Consider the following 17,040-nt stretch of genomic DNA (forward strand, 5'->3'; position numbering starts at 1 on the left):
TATTACAGCACTAATTTTCCTCTCTTCCCTTAAAATGAAGCTGCTTGCAGACACTGGGGTGAGTGAGGGCACTTCTGCAGGCCTGAGTTACGAAGGAATAAAGCTAATGTTTCCACCACACCTGTCGGGTCTGGCCACTTGCTGGTATGCAGCACAAGAGGGTCATCGTGCTTCTGCTGCTTTTAGCAATGCAGCAACTCAAGGCCAGCCTCAGGCAGGCAGAGGGCTGTGTAATTACTTTTGGTGGAACAATTGCCATTTTTGATTGGTTGTTTCTGGTCCAAGAAGAAGTTTTTCTTTTGGTGCTTTTGTTCAAAGACATCTTGTCCACCAGAGTGAGATGAACCCCACAACATGTTACACAATAACTCTGGAAATTTCCAGTTAATACTAATTTCTGGAACAACATGACTATCTAATGTTTGGTCCCAGCAAAAGAAAAAAAAGACAAAGAGCTTTTGAATGAAAAATGACTGAAGGGGAAAATAGAAAACTGTTTTCATTTCATAAGTGAGTTTTAATTATTTTGCTATTTTAATTCAAAAGAGGAAATGCCAAAACAGTATTTGGAAAGTTGCTATTGCCCTTTTAAAATTTTCTTTTAATGCGTTGAATGGGCCAGAAGCATGAGGAATGTCTTTCAGTCCTTTCATCTCCAGCCCACCAGGCAGCTAGACCCAGGGCACCTGCTCACCAGCTCTCCTCCCACTGTGAGCAGGCAAGTCAAATATCATGTGATTTCAGTCACCAAATGTGAGCGCTCAGATGTGACACTAAGCCAACTTCTTTTTTGCTGACCATATCAACACCACACACCCCCAATCACATATTAAGAGCAAGTTTTCCTGCCCAGTAGATACTTGGAACAGCTCAAAGCACGTGAAGTGTAATTCACAGAAAAAGTGCAGCCAGCCATTGGTGCTGGTATTTCTCAAAATAGACATATTTAGAGGAAGACACAGATTATTTTGCACTTTCTGCAGCTAGAGAAAGTACCAGGGTAACTTGCACTACACACAGACGTATACTTATCTGTAAGGGAAGCTACATGCTATGCTTTCCTGCCAGGAGACTTGATGCGCTAAACCTGCCACACAACCCCCTTATCAGATGCTGCTGACATTGGTTAATGAGGCTAATGGGCCCTTCAGGGTCAGCTAGTTTCTACTGCCTGTCACAACCAAGCTAAAATGATTACCAGGTGATAGAAAGAAAAATCGTCACTGGCGCTATCGCTGCTAGTAAATCATATCTGCTGCCTCACTGGTAGCTCATAGATTGTTATTACCAAAATGAGTGACCAGTAATTAATTAATGAAATATAGACAACCCTTCAGAAAACATAGCCTCAGAGCAACTTTTGAACATAAACTGACTGGTTACAGCATAATCTTTTAAGAAATTAGTGCTCAGGAAACATCATAATTGAAGGTTGTCTGTAACCATCATTAAGAGTTACAGAACTTTCCGGAAATCACAAGAACTGCAGAGTCAGTTTTCATAATTTTGTTATAGCTTCAGTTCTAAACCAGGGGCTAAAAGACCCATGTAACTGCTCCTTGTCTTCTATTGAGACTCAGACCTCCCCACAGGACAAGTGGGAAATTTCCTAATCCACGTACAGGAAGAGGGAAACGTTTCACTCTCTCGACAACATGGTAGAATTAAGGATGCTGTTGTCCAACCTCTCCAGTGATCACTGAACATTTTGGCCCAGGGCGTGACCGGTTGTTCCCCGGTGACTTGGTTTGTTTCTAAAATAATTCTCATCTTCTAGTAAGTAACTATTGTGGTTGAAGGAAAAGTGTTGAAAAGCTGAGCATAGAGAAAATTATGGTAACAACTTCAAAGAACACAAGTCAGGAAACTCAATTCCATTTCAAAAATACTCCTCTGGAAGACCCAAGTTATTAAGTATTAATACCTAGCTTTATAAGCAGATCTAAGTATTTGAAAATGCTGTAAATTTTCAAATGTCAACATCTTACAACAAACATTCACACATTCAGTGACCTAGCCAGCTTATTTTCCAGCTCTCGCTACAGAAGCGTGCACAATTTGTATGGCATACAGATGTGAAGGAGAGTCAGAAACACAAAAAGCCGGCGGTGGTGAAGCATATTAAAGTGGTCACTAACTCCATATATGCTGTTGTGTTGCCATAATCTTTCTTCTTCTCTTCCACAGAGCCTACAAGTATTTTTTTCTCTAGCTAGTAAAGAGAATGTAGGAGGAATCCTTCTATAGTGTTCAGTACAAAAGCAATATTTTCTTTCCTACTTCTGGCCAAGTGAATGTTATGGCCTCTGCAGAATCACAGAATGGTTGAGGTTCCAAGTCACCTCTGGAGATGATCTGGTCCAACCCCACTGCTTAAGCAGGGACACCTAGAGCAAACTGCCCAGGACGGTGCACAGTTGGGTTTTTGGTATGTCCAAGGATGAAGACTCTATGACCACTGTGGTCAACCTGTGCCAGTGCTTGGTCACCCTGCCAGCCAAAAAAAAAAAAAAGTATTTTCTGACATTTAGAGGGAACCTCCCACATTTCAGTTTGTGCCCACTGACTCTAGTTCTGCCACTGGGCACCAATGGAAAGAGCCTGTCTCTGTTCTCTTTGCATTATCCCTTCAGCTATTTGGTCCATGCTCCTGATGCTGCTAACATTGTGCTGGTTTGTCGTTAGATTTGGATACAATAATGCTCTGAAGTACGTATTAAATGCCTTCCTGAAGTACTTTTTCATGTAAGCTACTGCTTTGTACTGTCAGAAGAAAATAATTAAGGGGGAAATGCTCCGTGTGACCATGAGCAGGAACAGAGGCAGTAATCACTATGAGCCTTGTTGTAAGAAAATAAGAGAAAGATTTTTTCTTTTCAGAAAGCAGAAATGCTGTATTCTAGGTCGTTTCAGATGGGAAAACATTACAGGAAAATAAAATTAATGACATGTTAACCAAATAAAAGCATAAAATGGCTCCTTTGGCTATGCTAAATGAGAATTCACAAATTAGTTGTGAAGTGTTGGGTGGATAAGATAGGAGAATAAATGGTTCAAAATCAGCCACAATCTTGGAATCTTCTGAAGCATTATTAGAGAACAATGACAATGCTAATTGTGGCTCCTGACAAAAATTAGATGCAATTTCATTAATTAGTTTTAACAGACAGAACCGAGACCTGCGCAGAAGAAAAAGAAAAAAAAAATAAAAGAAAAAGAGGAAGCTGGTTTAAAAAACGAAATTCTGGAGGAGGAGAGCTCCTTGAGGAGGTCTGTTGACAGGACAGAAATGATTAAGGACCCAAACAGTCAAGGTCTGCGCCTCAGATGTTATCAGAGGGTTTCGGTAGGATAGTTGTAGATAGTTTTGCATATAAGATAGTTTTGCTCTGTACCTACTATTAAACTACACCCCAACCATGCTGATGGAAAGCCTTATGCAGATGAGCCTGTGAGCAGGCAAGTCACAAATTTCAAACCTGGAGCCATTAAAGCAGAGGGTAGTGCCTTACGATGCAAAGTACCTGCTCAGCAAGGGAAGCATCACCTTTTCTCTTTATGACTCCTTCAACTCAAGCAGTGCTGGGTATCTCACGCTGCCTCTCCTGCAGTGCTGCATTCAGCTGGTCCAGCATGTGCTCTAGTGCCAGCATACAGGAGAGAATGAGAGCATGCATATGTGCATCTTTTTGAGCCAAGGTGGAATATTCAGCATTATTGCAGCCTTTCAGTGGCTACAACTGCCTCTACAACCATACCCTTAATAACACTGAGATGTATTTGTTCAGTTTTAAATAATTCACAGCATATACACTACAGACTAAAGGATGGATCTACTAGTCTCCAGAACAAATTTACATCCAAGTTTCCAAGTATTTCTCCCATATATTGACAGGTAAAGAACTTTCATAAACATTAAGGTTTTCTGGCTCACACTTGCAAAAATGTTTCAGAATGCCAATCACTTGACTTCTGTGTGGCCAGACACTGAGATTTTGCTTCAACCCAAGAATTTATTAAGACATACATGAAACTATTTTATCTTAACATAGTACGCATCAGTAGCATTTGAATACATATTTACAGATTTATTTGAACTTTTCTGAACTGCAATTCTACAACCGAGCAACATATCCATAAGTGTTTAATAAACTTTCAAACACTTACATATTTATACATATAGTTTTTGCATATATATATAAAAATATTTTTGAGACTCAAGGACTGAGAATAGTCAAAAGGACATTATTGCTACATTTCCATATTTACAAAAACAATGCATAAACCTATTTAGAACACCAAGCCATTGCAAAATAAGTTTCAAAAATCCCAAATTATAAAAATATAATTTTCAAGAACGAAAAAACCCAAGCCTCTTTCAGCTAAGTGTCTGTAAAGTACCGAAATATCTATAACATAGCTTGTCTACAGTTGCTCTGAAAGCCAACACGTTACAAAAGAGCTTTTATAGCATTAAACTGAAAATACTCAACAACAAGTATGCATAAGAGTGCCTCCAAACAACTGGATAACTTTGGAAAGGTGCAACAGCTTAAGTAAGTTCAGTGCAAATGGCCAATTTTTTACTTAACTCTGAAGGACAGATTCCTGTAACAATAAACCAAATGCACAGTCATAGAAGGAGCATGGTATTTAACATAACCCAAGACATACTAGCAGTGTGTGTATTTACAATTGCCTTGCATTTGGGCAGTTAGTTACACATTGAAATTGTATGTAAACGCAACCAAAATCCTGATAAAGTATAAGTTACAGAGTGCTTAAGTGCATTGTAAATAAATAGGTACTTAACTAGTACTCTGCCTCTGACAAATGCTTCTCTCAATACCTTTACTAATTTCTAGGGGACAGAAACAAAGCAAGAAAAGAATAAGCAGTGCCTCCAATGGGAAGAAAAGGGGTTAGAAGATACTTGGGCAAAACCCTGGACTCAGGAGATACTGACCTCAAAGTTTCATGTCTATGAAACAAGACTGAAGGGATTCTTTCTTCTATCCCATTTACAAATTCAGTGCTTCCCAGTCAGGCTCTTCACTATGATCACTGGACTACCATAGAGAGATGAAATTATTTGGGGCAGGGGAAAATAGCCCTTTCCAGTTAGCATTATCCAAGCCTGCCTGTCGGAAAGATTCACCTGGGTAGGACAAGATAAAGAAAGGGCCCCCAGGAGAGAATTTTCTGCCTCTGCTCTTGCTTAGATAAGATGACTCATTAAACAGCCTCTCCTCCAGACACACGGTTTACTGGAATCAGCCCTCCTCCTCTATTTTGACCAACTTGGCAGGGCCCACCTATCTTTGGTGAATACTTTTGAGCGTAATCATCAGCAAGACAAGTATTGAAGTCCTCTGGCTCCCAAGGCAGGAGGGTGCAGGACCAGTAGGAAGTAGCGCATATACCTGTGGAAACCTCGCAACCAGTCTGCAAGGCTGACAGTGTGGGTAATAAGGACGAGGATCCATGTGCTCTTCTCCTCTCCTCTGGTTCAAACCCCAGAGCTCCTTGGAGGGTTTGCTGCTGTGAAGACCAACTTTAGAAGGGTCTCGGTCCCTTCACTTCTCTTGCCTGGGTACATACAGCACCCTTGAGGGCCTCCAACCTGCAATACCTGCCTGGGAAAGCTTCTCAGGTTGAGCTGGATATGGAAAGGGGGTTGCAAAGCCTTTAGATTCACATTTGTTTATTTCTTAAATTCAGCAAAATCAAAATTAATTAGAAAATTACTATAGGCTTTCCGGGCATGGATCCAGAGAAAGATAACTGCAGATTTGTTTTGATCTGTACTTATCTCAATCCACACCCTGGCTCAGGATTTCTTTTGGTTTTTTGTTTCCTTTTTTTTTTCTTCGGATCTGACTCCCTACTGCAAATACACACAATATAGCAAAATATTTACAGTTTCAGTTAACATTTCAATGATGCCTGTAACCGTGCTCCGCAGATTAAGTTTATGTGTCAACAGTGTGTGGTAAAGGACAGTATTACAACAACGTTTCAGCTACAGAGTGGTAGTAGTGAGTAAAAGTAAGAGAAATTATTGAAGTCGTCCCTCTCTCACCCCCTGCACAATACAAACAGCTAATACATCTGGGCTCCTCTTCTTCCAGGTGCCACTCAAACATCTTCACGTACCAGGAGAGGCTGAGTAGATGACGCACTGCTACCCACTGAATTAATCCTCACCGAGTGGTCTGGAGCATTTCCTTCACTGGAAGGCGGAGTTGAGAAGTTTGCATAAACCTGTAGAAGCCAAAGACCGGTGTCAATACTCCACAGATGGCTCCCTTCATGTGTACTTTGAGAACTCTCCTTTCCTAGCCTTTTCCTGCTGTGTACTACACACCTCCATGGAAGAGTTCCAGCTCAGGTGTTTCTTTGCAAATCTAAAGAGTTTCAAGTCTTGGGCTTAACTCCTCTTTTAAAGAGTTAAGAATCTCAGTCTCAGTTGTTAACAACACCACAGCTTCCAACTGTAAGCCAAATTTCAACTGAGCTTGACAAAACACAGCTCAAGCCACTACTAAACTTCTCCAGAAACCTCACTAATATTTCCTTCGCATTCTTGCTGTTGTTTTAGTAATGCCTGCACCTGCCAAAAATATGCTACAGGATGCAATCGAACACTAGCAGCTTTCAGTTTCCTCTTTTCTCAAATTGTCAGGAAGCCATGAACTCTGTGACCAAACAAGGCATTCAGAAGGTAAATGGAAGCTTTATTTTTAAACCAGGTTGTAAACTTACTTTTTTAAAACGCAGTAACGCACAATGTTATTGTGAGGAAAAAAATCAAATTTCTGATGTGCCCCCGATTTTTTTTTGGACTGTTTTGTCCAGTTACCCCCTCAGAAAAAGCTTTTACTAGGGAATGGTCGAAAGAGCAGTGAATACAGTTTGTCACAACATACCTCCAGGGCTATTTAAACAGAGCTAGGGCAAGCAAGCGAGAAGAGTCAGAAGGGCACTGTAAACTCAAGACCTTCCTTTGTCCAGAAAGCTCTTCTAATAAAAGCCAAATATACTTCACTTCTGAGATGTTTCCCAGATTAATAATTTTTTCATAGTTTAAGGTAAGATGAATTTATGCAGTACCATTGTATTTCATACAACAAAACTGTTATGCCAGGTCTGTTTTGAGTGAGAAACATAAACTATGCAAAAAGTCTTCTCCAGCTGGTACATTTCAGGTAACAGCTTAGACAGCTACTGTCTAATGGCACAACTAAGGAAAAATAAGTAGCCCAGACATCATTCCCAACACCCAAACTGACAGTGCAAAGCTATGTAAAAAATACTGGATGATCCCAATGAAGCGCCTGAACTCTGCTCCTCCCACCTCTAGTTTAATGTCTTGCTTGAAACTCCTCTGCCTCCAAAAAATGGATGATCCCTAACTTACCCGTGGGGCATTATCTGAAAGCTGCTGCTCTATTAGCTGTACGATTTGTTTAAATGTGGGTCTCTGCAAAGGATCAGCATCCCAGCAACTCTTCATTATGTCATACCTGCAAAGATACTGAAATTAAGTCCTGCTCATGAGGAAATCCTTAGAGCTCTTATCTCACTTCCATTATAATTTGGAAGTGTGACCCAGTCACATAATTTGCCTTCTTTAAATGACTTTTAAGAATAGAAATAGTGTTGTTAACACATGTGCTTGTGACAACAAAGGACTCAATACTAACAGGAGTGGCTGGACAGTTTTCTTTGACAGCTCACTAAGTACCAATCCATTTACAAAACAGTGAATTAGGGATAGCTCATAAAGAAGATCCTAGTCAGTCCTCTTGTTGTCAGGAAGTACAGCACAAATGCAGCTGCTGTATGGTCTGCTGATACATCTCACTGACTTCTTTATCTGAATTAAAAATGTTTAATTATGTGCTGTGATCTGTCAATAATTTATTGATACACAGCAGATGTCATGTCCAAGTGATAAGGTAGTACAACCCATGAGCGCATTTCACTGCTTATAACAAACAACACAGTCATATATTCCACTAGTTAGATTACATGAATTATTTAGAAAGAGAAAAAAATAAGAACTTAAAAAAACAAAGACAAATGGGGCAGTGCAACAAGCCTTAATGCAAAAAAGAAAGCTTTCCCTCCTTTGCATCATTACTGATGTTTGGTGATTAGAGGTGCTGGGTACTCGCTTACATTTCAGGTGGTGCACACTCAGGGCTGAACATCCTGTACCCCTCCTTGATCATTTTATAGAATTTGGAGTCTACAGGCATCCCTGGATATGGGCTGCTTCCTGTTGAAAGAGCACGTGAGCAATGTGATATCTGCATCTGCAGTAAAATCAAAATTAAAAAGAAATCACCTGAAGTACAGTTCTAGAAGGAGCTTACCTAAAGAAAAGAGCTCCCAAAGCAATATCCCGTAAGACCAGACATCACTCTCAAAGGTGTAGACGCAATTGAAAATACTTTCAGGTGCCATCCACTTCACAGGAAGACGAGCCTTTCCAGAGAAAAACCAATAAATTAAGACAATGAACATAAGGCATACAAAATTTAGAAGATGAACCTTTTCTACTTCTTACGTGTTTTAAATACTTGTTAAGCCAAGAAATAGAAGTAACCAGCCAAAAATGGAAACCTCAGCATTTTAGAGTCTCCAAGCCCTGCATGGCTATTGATCCATCTTTCTGTGGGTCTACAAAACTCCTGCAGTTCCTTGCACTTGGATTTTCTGCATACTGTGCGATTCCCTCTATCTTGTTTATAAGGGACAGCAGGAAGTTAGAGCAAAAGAATATATATAATCACGGTTCCTTATACAAATATCTAAGTCTGCTTCCAGGGACTGGCTACCATTGTCACAGAGACAACATTCACAGAATCAAGATGCTTCAAGGGTTTAACCAATAGTTAAGACATCTGCTTTAGCTCAGTGTATCAGAGAAGAAAGAAAAAAAAAAAAGAAATACATTGACATTTTTCCTAAGTTTGTGTGGGGACAGATATCCCTTAGGGATGTTAATGGAGCAGAGGAAAGGGCACAGAAAGCCTTTGGATTTGCTTCCACCTTTCTCTTCCTGATTTGTTCTTTCCTTGTCTGACTGTAGGAGCTGGTCAGGCTTCTGTTCTAAGTGTTTATCCTGCTGTGGAAGAAAACAGACCTCTTCCTTTCAAGCGGTCTTGTCATGATGTGTCCAAAGATGTATTTCAATCATACTATTGGAAACAGCTTTGATGTCTTCCAAGGAAAGGAGAAGAAGCAGAAAAGGAGGTAAATGGAAAGGAAATGAAATGAGGTGGAAGAAAGGCAGCATTTGCCATGGGCTGGCCCACCAGAGAGGCAACCCGAGTTGTTTATTTCCTGAACAACACAGACAGCAAACATGCTTCTTGGCCAAGCTCCCAGCTGCTGTCAGCAGCACTGCCTCGCAGCAGTGTCCGCAGCTAGCAGTGCCCCAGCACTACTGATCCCCAGAACTAAGATCAGGCCAGATGCAACTAGACACCTCCTGCAGCCACAGCTTCCCCTCTCCGTAGGCAGCTGCAGCCTATCCTCCTCTGACCCTTTCAAGCTACATAAAATCCTATTTTCAGGCAACTCAGGAAACATGTCTAGGTAGCCTAGACATGTAAAACTTAATTACTTACTGCCCGCTTGCCTCCTAAGCTGCTGCTCTGCAATTCCCACTCCCAGGAGCCTTGACTGATCAAAACACTCCTGACCTGACCCTGAGCCTCAAGGCAGCTTTCTTACACTAAATGCTACTCAGTATTTCACCAGGACAGCCACTCCTGCTTTTTTTCTGCTCTTGTTGTTCCCTAACCTAAATTCTAGGCACCCAGTGGCTGGTACCAACATTGTTTTTGAAAACAACCAATAAAATCATCTCTCCTGTAGCCTAAAATAGGGATGCTCTAGGTACCTAGGACATCAGGGACTGCTGCGTGACAGCAAACCAGCAGAGATATCTCAGATACTTGAGATGCCATGAACTGACAGGTTAACTGAGCATGGCAAACCACTTTGGTGAGAGATGCTCAAGCGTGAGATTTTCTCTCTTGATCAGCTTGCCCAAAGCCCGTATGGGCAACCTTCAGTTTGTGTGTTTAGTCCTTAACCAATGACCAGCCCCTGCAGCACTCAGTTGAATGTGAATCTTAGCATACCTTGTTCAACACAGATCTTCTCTCCTTTGAAAAACAGCACAAGCAAAACCAAGCGTACTCTGAAGGCAGTGGATGGCTGCATGCATCTGATGCAGACTTACAATACTGATCCAGGCAGTGCAAACCAGTTCGAGATACACTATACCTATCCTCTGTAGCACACTTCACCTTAATCAGACAGATCCGATTTGCTTTTGCAGCAAGACTCCTTTTACTGTGCTAGAATTCTAAAGGGGACTTCACATACTGCCAGCGTAATCTGCATCACTTCAAAGTGTCTTTGTACCCCTCCAGAGGTGTATTACAAAGCACCGTAATCAGTACTCTTCTATGTAAGAGGTTTTAAACCTCCCTTATAAAAATATGTCTTTTTCCAACTATATTACAGGGTTTGAATTACAGACGCAAGTTAAAGCTATATATTACACGTACAAGGTTAAAATCTATATGTGGAATCAGATAAAACCAAGGCTTTTTTGCCTCCCACTATGTCTTAATGAATTCACACTTCAGAATCCAGTTTCTCTTGTCTGAGTGATGCCTTATAGCAAAGAACAGTTTGCAATTCCTGATTATTTAGATATTATTAGAATAAACTATTTTAGAAATGGATAAATACAGCAATGCCCAGAGAAAAAGCTTCAAAATAATTATATTTAGGATTGGGCTACCAGAATATTCTGATGGCAAAACTTGCAAATACTCATAAAGTAATTTTTTTTAGTACATTACGATACAACAGAAAGGCTGGGTGTTATATCGGTCCAGCAAAAACATCTCCTCCACTACAACATACATTCAGATACAAGCATGTTTTTTGAGTATAACAACATGTATATACAAAGGGTTTTGTCAGCACACACATCTACATCAGGAACTGCCCCTCCTAACATTTCTGATCAGCACGGTTATATAGCAGAACTGGGAAATCTATACTTCCGTCTAACTAAAAAAGACTCTTCTTTGCAAGTCAAGACAACAGGAACAGGTGGATGAAGCATCATATGTACTTACATTTCCTTTGACCACATAATTTGAGTCATTCCTTATATCTCTTGCCAAGCCAAAGTCACAGATTTTTGTTATTCGACCATGAGTTAGAAGAATATTTCTTGCGGCCAGATCCCTGTGAATGCACTAAGCAACAAACAAACAAAACTATTTTATAATATCCTTAACAGGCTGTTGTTTGGTTTCATGTTTACTTAGCTATATAACTTTCTGCATTATACATTTCATGGTAAGCTGACAGTCATAGTGAAACCATCTGTTCATAAGCTTACTCAGATGATTAAACAGTCTAGTATAGTATCGTTACTATCATGACATTGATCGACATAGTTAAGGTTGTGTTGTCTACATATTAATTTTAGAAAACAACACTTGTAGTCACTTCAAATTTCCTAGTGTTTCACAAATATATATGTGTGTATAACAGACCTTTTCTCTGACCTTTTATCAAGAAAATCACTAGCTTGTTTCCTAACATAGGACAAATAAGGGTAAAACATGGTTTGTTTCTAAAATAATTCTCATCTTCTAGTAAGTAACTATTGTGGTTGAGGGAAAAGTGCTGAAAAGCTGAGCATAGGGAAAACTGTGGTAACAACTTCAAAGAACACAAGTCAGGAAATTCAATTCCATTTCAAAAATACTCATCTGGAAGACCCAAGTTATTAAGTATTAATACCTAGCTTTATAAGCAGATCTAAGTATTTGAAAATGCTGGAAATTTTCAAATGCCAACATCTTACAACAAACATTCACTCATTCTGTGATCTAGCCAGCTTATTTTCCAGCTCTCACTACAGAAGTGTGCACAGTTTGTAACTGCAGCTCCAGAAGGTTACCTGAGTCCCAGCAGTTGTGCTTTCTTTGTATGCAATTTTGAAACCCACAGAGAATGATGTGGTTCTCTAACTAAATGACCTCATTTTCCATCTAGAAAGGAGAGTGGTGAGCTCCCACTTTATTGATAGTATATAGTACACAGACCACAGCTTTCAAAAAAACAGTTGAAGACAGTAGAATTTTTCTCTTCTTTTTTTTTCTTGAAATACTAAGCTTTATGAGTTCTCTACAAAAAAATTACTTAAAATATCAAGAGTTATGCAAATCAAACTCAGAAAATTATAACTGCAGGTTATATAAGCAACTTAATTGCTGTCCCTTTTACACGCTTACAGGAGGAATTATTTTTAATGATGACTACTGTCTCGGGGGACTCTCATTCACCTCCCAGTCCAATATATTCTTCACTTTGCATATGTAAAGCTGAGAGCATAACTAATGAAGGAACAGCCATCATCCAGCATGTCCCTGCCTTGCTGCTCCAGAATCAGCATAGTCTGTATTGAATAAAGACTTTGTCCATTGGAGGAAGCCCGGTCTTGTGATTAAGGCACCATGTGCTCAACAAAGGAATTATCCCCCCAGGACAGGCTCCTATCCCGACTCCTTCACAGAGGCATTTTACGCCTCTCAGTCTTGATACACAAACAAGTTGTAGAAGAGCAGCTGGGTTGCTGATCTGCATGGGCATGAGGCAATGTGAAGCATCTTATCCATCAGCCCACACTACACTTAAGAGATGGAGCTACCAGCAACCACTGAAGAGGACCAAACACAGTAATGTGTTAGCACAGTGCAACTAAATTCTGTGATAAAGCTGTTATTTCTGCACTGCCCAAGTGATACTCCGTGTTACTTCCCAGCCTCACTGTGAGGTGCTGTTACATTCATTATTGCCTTTGCTACTCAATATCACAGTGTCCATCTGTACCACTGGGAAGGTTATAAAGAAAACAGTCACCAGGAACAATGCATAGCAAATCCTGGGGCTATAATACAGGAAAACTGGAAGACATAAAGAATACATGTGCTAAGAACTAGATGTCCTAAACAGCGAAGGATGCAGAAGCCTGGTGAAAAACATTAAAATCTATAATATAATGTGTGTTTGTCAGGCCTGTTTGAAACAGATGACAAATGAAAAATAAACAAAAGACTTTGTAAGTAGGAACACTGGGGGAAAAAAGTGCACGAGCAAGTTCTAATGTGGGTTTTCTCTGGGTCAGAATTAGAGCCGCAATTCCCACTGCAAACACAGGATCACAGGACTACCTTATTTTCCTTAAATTGCGTAAGTTTGGTTTTGCACTTTATCCAGGGTGCACCTGTACTATCCCATGTCTACGTTAGTTACAATGTATACATATTAAACATTGTGGTTTTCCAATCAAATGTAAGAAGAACCATACAGAGATAATAATTACGCTGTGCTTAAGACTTCTGTTGTTTATGAATCCCTTTCTGTTATGCAATACCTCTACTATGAGACCCAGAGAAATGTCTGTCATGTTCAGGGTAGGCAATGAAGACTCTGTGTGGGTCTCTTGGCTAGTTTTATCTTTCCAGAAAATTAAAAACCAAGACACATCCTGTGCATTAAGGCATCCTGCTAAAAAGAACCCAAAACTACTCAGTGTGATAGCTCCACTTTTTAAGGCGGTATTCTGCATGACAGAAGTAGGAATTGCAGCAATGTTTAAAACTCGTGCAAACACACAGCTTTGCAGCTATCTTCATACTGTTCTTACTTCGTAAACTCTCCAGCAATGCCATAGAGAATAAATCTCAAACTCTTGAGAATTAATTATTTTTGAAGGCATCCACATATTAGGTTTCCAGTTCTTTCACAATTTCCATTTAATTCCTACGCACCAGATAAGTCTGAAGAAATAACTCTTTGAGGTTCCTGTGGGTTTCAATTTCTCCAAAGCCATCAGTTCTCATGAAACTACCTGGGTGCTCCAGGAAACGATCATACTCATAAGAGACACTATCCAAGTTAGGCAGGGTTCAGCAGTGCCTGCTACCTCTTAACACATGACATTATTAATTAGCGGAGTCTTGTGGTGCAGCAAACATAATTTGCTGCAATTCTTCTCCTGTCTCCTCCTTTGATATTTCTATGACCAGTTTCTGTTTATGAACAAGGCCACTGATTCTACTAGCCTGAATAGTGAATACACTGCTGCATGGTGACTACTGTGCACCCTCTACTCTGTTTATGGGACATAAACAACCATTTTTGACTAATAAGCACAGCACAGTACTCCAACATTAGCCAAAGCTTCAGGTACAAGAAGGAGCGTATCGGTTTGCAGTGCTTGTCAAAAAGAACATGGAAGTATTAACCATGTGGAACATTAAGACACTGGAAGTAATGACAAGGGAAATCAGAAATCTACTGATTCTGTACAGCTCTAACAAAGTGTTAACTTACGTTTTTGGAGGCAAGGAAGCTCATGCCCTTTGCCACCTGGTAAGAAAAGCTTAGTAAATCTTCAACATCTAGAGCAAGTTCATCATCTTCCAGCATAGAAAGGGTAACATCCTGATCGGTATAGGATCCTACACGATATAAGCAACAACAGCTTCTGAGTGGAACAGGTACAATCATTTAGAAACAGATTGGTCTTAAACAAAACAGTGGTCTTATTAAGTACCAGACTAGAGACACATAAATAGCCCACTGCCAAAAAAGCAAAAATTAATGCTAATATTAAATGTGAGTGTGGGGGAAAAACAAGACAATACAATTTAGCATATCAGTCTTGACTTGTCCATCAATCCACAGGTTTTAACTGTCACCATCCATGAGAAGAAGATTATGCTAAAACTGAAAAAATCCACAACATCCTCCTCCTTGCACTCCCACCAGCAAACAGAATTTCTTGTCACTGTACTCACCAGACTTCACTGGTCGTTTTTTATCAGCTTTTGGTGGGACTGCATACGACACTCCTGGTTTCATGTCCATGTACTCATTGACAACATCACTGTAGGGGCAGCAGATCAAATAAAGCACAATTTAGTGAAAAAGGCCTCATGTTTTTCAGCAGGCTGGAAACTCACAGATGTGCAAGAAAGATGAGAATAGGCCTGTACAGAAAGGGAGGTTTGTCAACAGAACTAATGTATTGTCATCTCAAAGCCTGAAGTGTGGCTCAGGTAAGCAAGCAAGCCTTTTCACAGTTATACAGAGTTCAGTCTCTATAAATTAACATCCAGACGTTTCACATGACAAGCTAGAGGCTAGAGCTTTCTTTTTCTGTTTATGCCAACTTCCACCAGAATATTTCAGCAACTCCAATGGTAACTAAAATGCAGAAACTAAACAGTAAAAAGCATTAAATTCAGAGATAGTTACAAAGGGGATTCATTTGTATTCTGAAGAATCAGCTGAGTCTTGGGATAGGCATCTGCTACATTTTTTAAGTTTAAGTCTTCTTATTGCTATATACAATTCAAATGTACAGATTTTCATACTATACAGTTTATAAATAGAGTTGGGCAGCTTTTGAAACGGTGGATGTTCTTTGGCATTTTTCACTTCATTGCCATTACAACTCACATACATAGCCCTTCCTTAGCCCGAAATATCAGTTTAGTTTATGAACAATAAACGCAGCCACAGAGCTAACATGGAAAGGAGTAATGAGGTCACCAAGAGCTTTAGTAATCACCACAAACACATCTGATACATTTAGCAGCTGCAACTTTCCAGTAAATACTAATACAAGAACTTGTTAAATACACTGCCGTTAATGCCTCAATGTACAATACATGCTTAAGCAGTGAGAATTTTGCATGGAAAACAGGGCACAGCTCCAGTGGCAAATAACAGCTTTGGGTTCCTCATCTCACTGGTCTCAGCCTCTCTGGGGGATCATCAGCCATCCATATAGTGCCATGGCACAAACAGTTTCGTCAGTACTACATCTTGCTGGGACAAAGGACTTCACCATCTCCTAAGCGTCTGTCCAGTTCTTTTGTGTCTTCCAACACAAAGTAATGGATCCCACAGAGCAATAAGCAGACTAAAAATAAAAACAGGCAGGTATTGTAACAGCCCCTAGGTTCTGCTAAGTTATGTCTCCCTCACTTTGCCAGGGGAAGGAGCAAGCAGGAAATCTGCTTGGAATTGTACCTGGAAAGGGCTCTGGGTTGGTATCTAAAACAGCTCAGTTAAAAATAAACAGACAAAGTGTCAGAGAAAAAAAATTAAGTACAAGAGCAATCTCAGAACTGTGAAACAGGTCATGTCCTCACAAATTCTAGCGAGCTGTTGGTGGCATCTTGCCTCTGATACTTTAAGGCTTTCGTGTGATTTTGTAAGAAATAATTTCTGAAGGCACGATCTTAGACTCTTCTAAGTATTAGCACCTCAACACTGGAGGAATTGTCATCAAGCTGCTAAATGAGCACTGCCAATGTTTAACAGAAACAATAAACACAAATACACACAAAGACTGGAGCCAAGGAGTTGCATGAAATAACTGCAGGAAATTTGATGAAGTAGTAAAACAGAGAGTGTATACAATCAATTGCTCTCTGTTGGAATGAACCATCCACTGTACAAACAGTATCTTTAATTAAATTGTTTCCTTGCACAGTAAAGAACCTTCAAAGCCTGCTCATGAAAGGCTTCTTCACATTTCTTACCCCTAATAAACTTTCATAACTCCTCCTTCCCAATCATCTAAAAACACAAGTACATTTCAGCAGGTCATACTTACGCCACAGGCTCTGCCTGATCCAAAAGGTTCTCGTAAACTGCTGTTTCTGCATGTTCTTCATGTTTTGGACAAATAAATGAATCTCGTTTCCGTCTCAGAAAATTTAAAAGATCACCATAGCAGCAATATTCTGTAATGACCAGAGTGGGACCTGTAGATATATGTGAGGTTTAGAAAGCAGGTGAGCATTGTTTTCACAGCAGAAAACCTTACATAAAGATAGCATTCAGCCAAGCACACAGGCTGGGCTATTAAAAATCACACTGCCTAGCACTGTCTAGACTTGAAGAGTTATA

At 40.0% G+C, this 17,040-nt stretch overlaps 1 protein-coding gene across 2 annotated transcripts in view; it reads right to left on the reverse strand.

Moving 5' to 3' along the window:
• Positions 1-3,961: 3,961 nt before the first annotated feature.
• KIT (KIT proto-oncogene, receptor tyrosine kinase) overlaps positions 3,962-17,040 on the reverse strand; it is a 57,318-nt gene continuing 44,239 nt past the window's right edge. For both annotated transcript variants that reach the window (XM_069856001.1, XM_069856002.1), the window contains exons 14-21: positions 16,745-16,895; positions 14,916-15,004; positions 14,449-14,576; positions 11,175-11,297; positions 8,382-8,493; positions 8,185-8,284; positions 7,421-7,526; positions 3,962-6,264 (exon numbers count right to left, since the gene is read on the reverse strand). In XM_069856001.1, coding sequence (XP_069712102.1) covers positions 6,139-6,264; positions 7,421-7,526; positions 8,185-8,284; positions 8,382-8,493; positions 11,175-11,297; positions 14,449-14,576; positions 14,916-15,004; positions 16,745-16,895 — 935 coding nt within the window. In that variant the 3' untranslated portion in view covers positions 3,962-6,138. The remainder of the gene's footprint in view (positions 6,265-7,420; positions 7,527-8,184; positions 8,285-8,381; positions 8,494-11,174; positions 11,298-14,448; positions 14,577-14,915; positions 15,005-16,744; positions 16,896-17,040) is intronic.

The sequence above is a fragment of the Phaenicophaeus curvirostris genome, chromosome 4 (assembly GCF_032191515.1).
Source record: "Phaenicophaeus curvirostris isolate KB17595 chromosome 4, BPBGC_Pcur_1.0, whole genome shotgun sequence".
Lineage (NCBI taxonomy): Eukaryota > Metazoa > Chordata > Aves > Cuculiformes > Cuculidae > Phaenicophaeus > Phaenicophaeus curvirostris.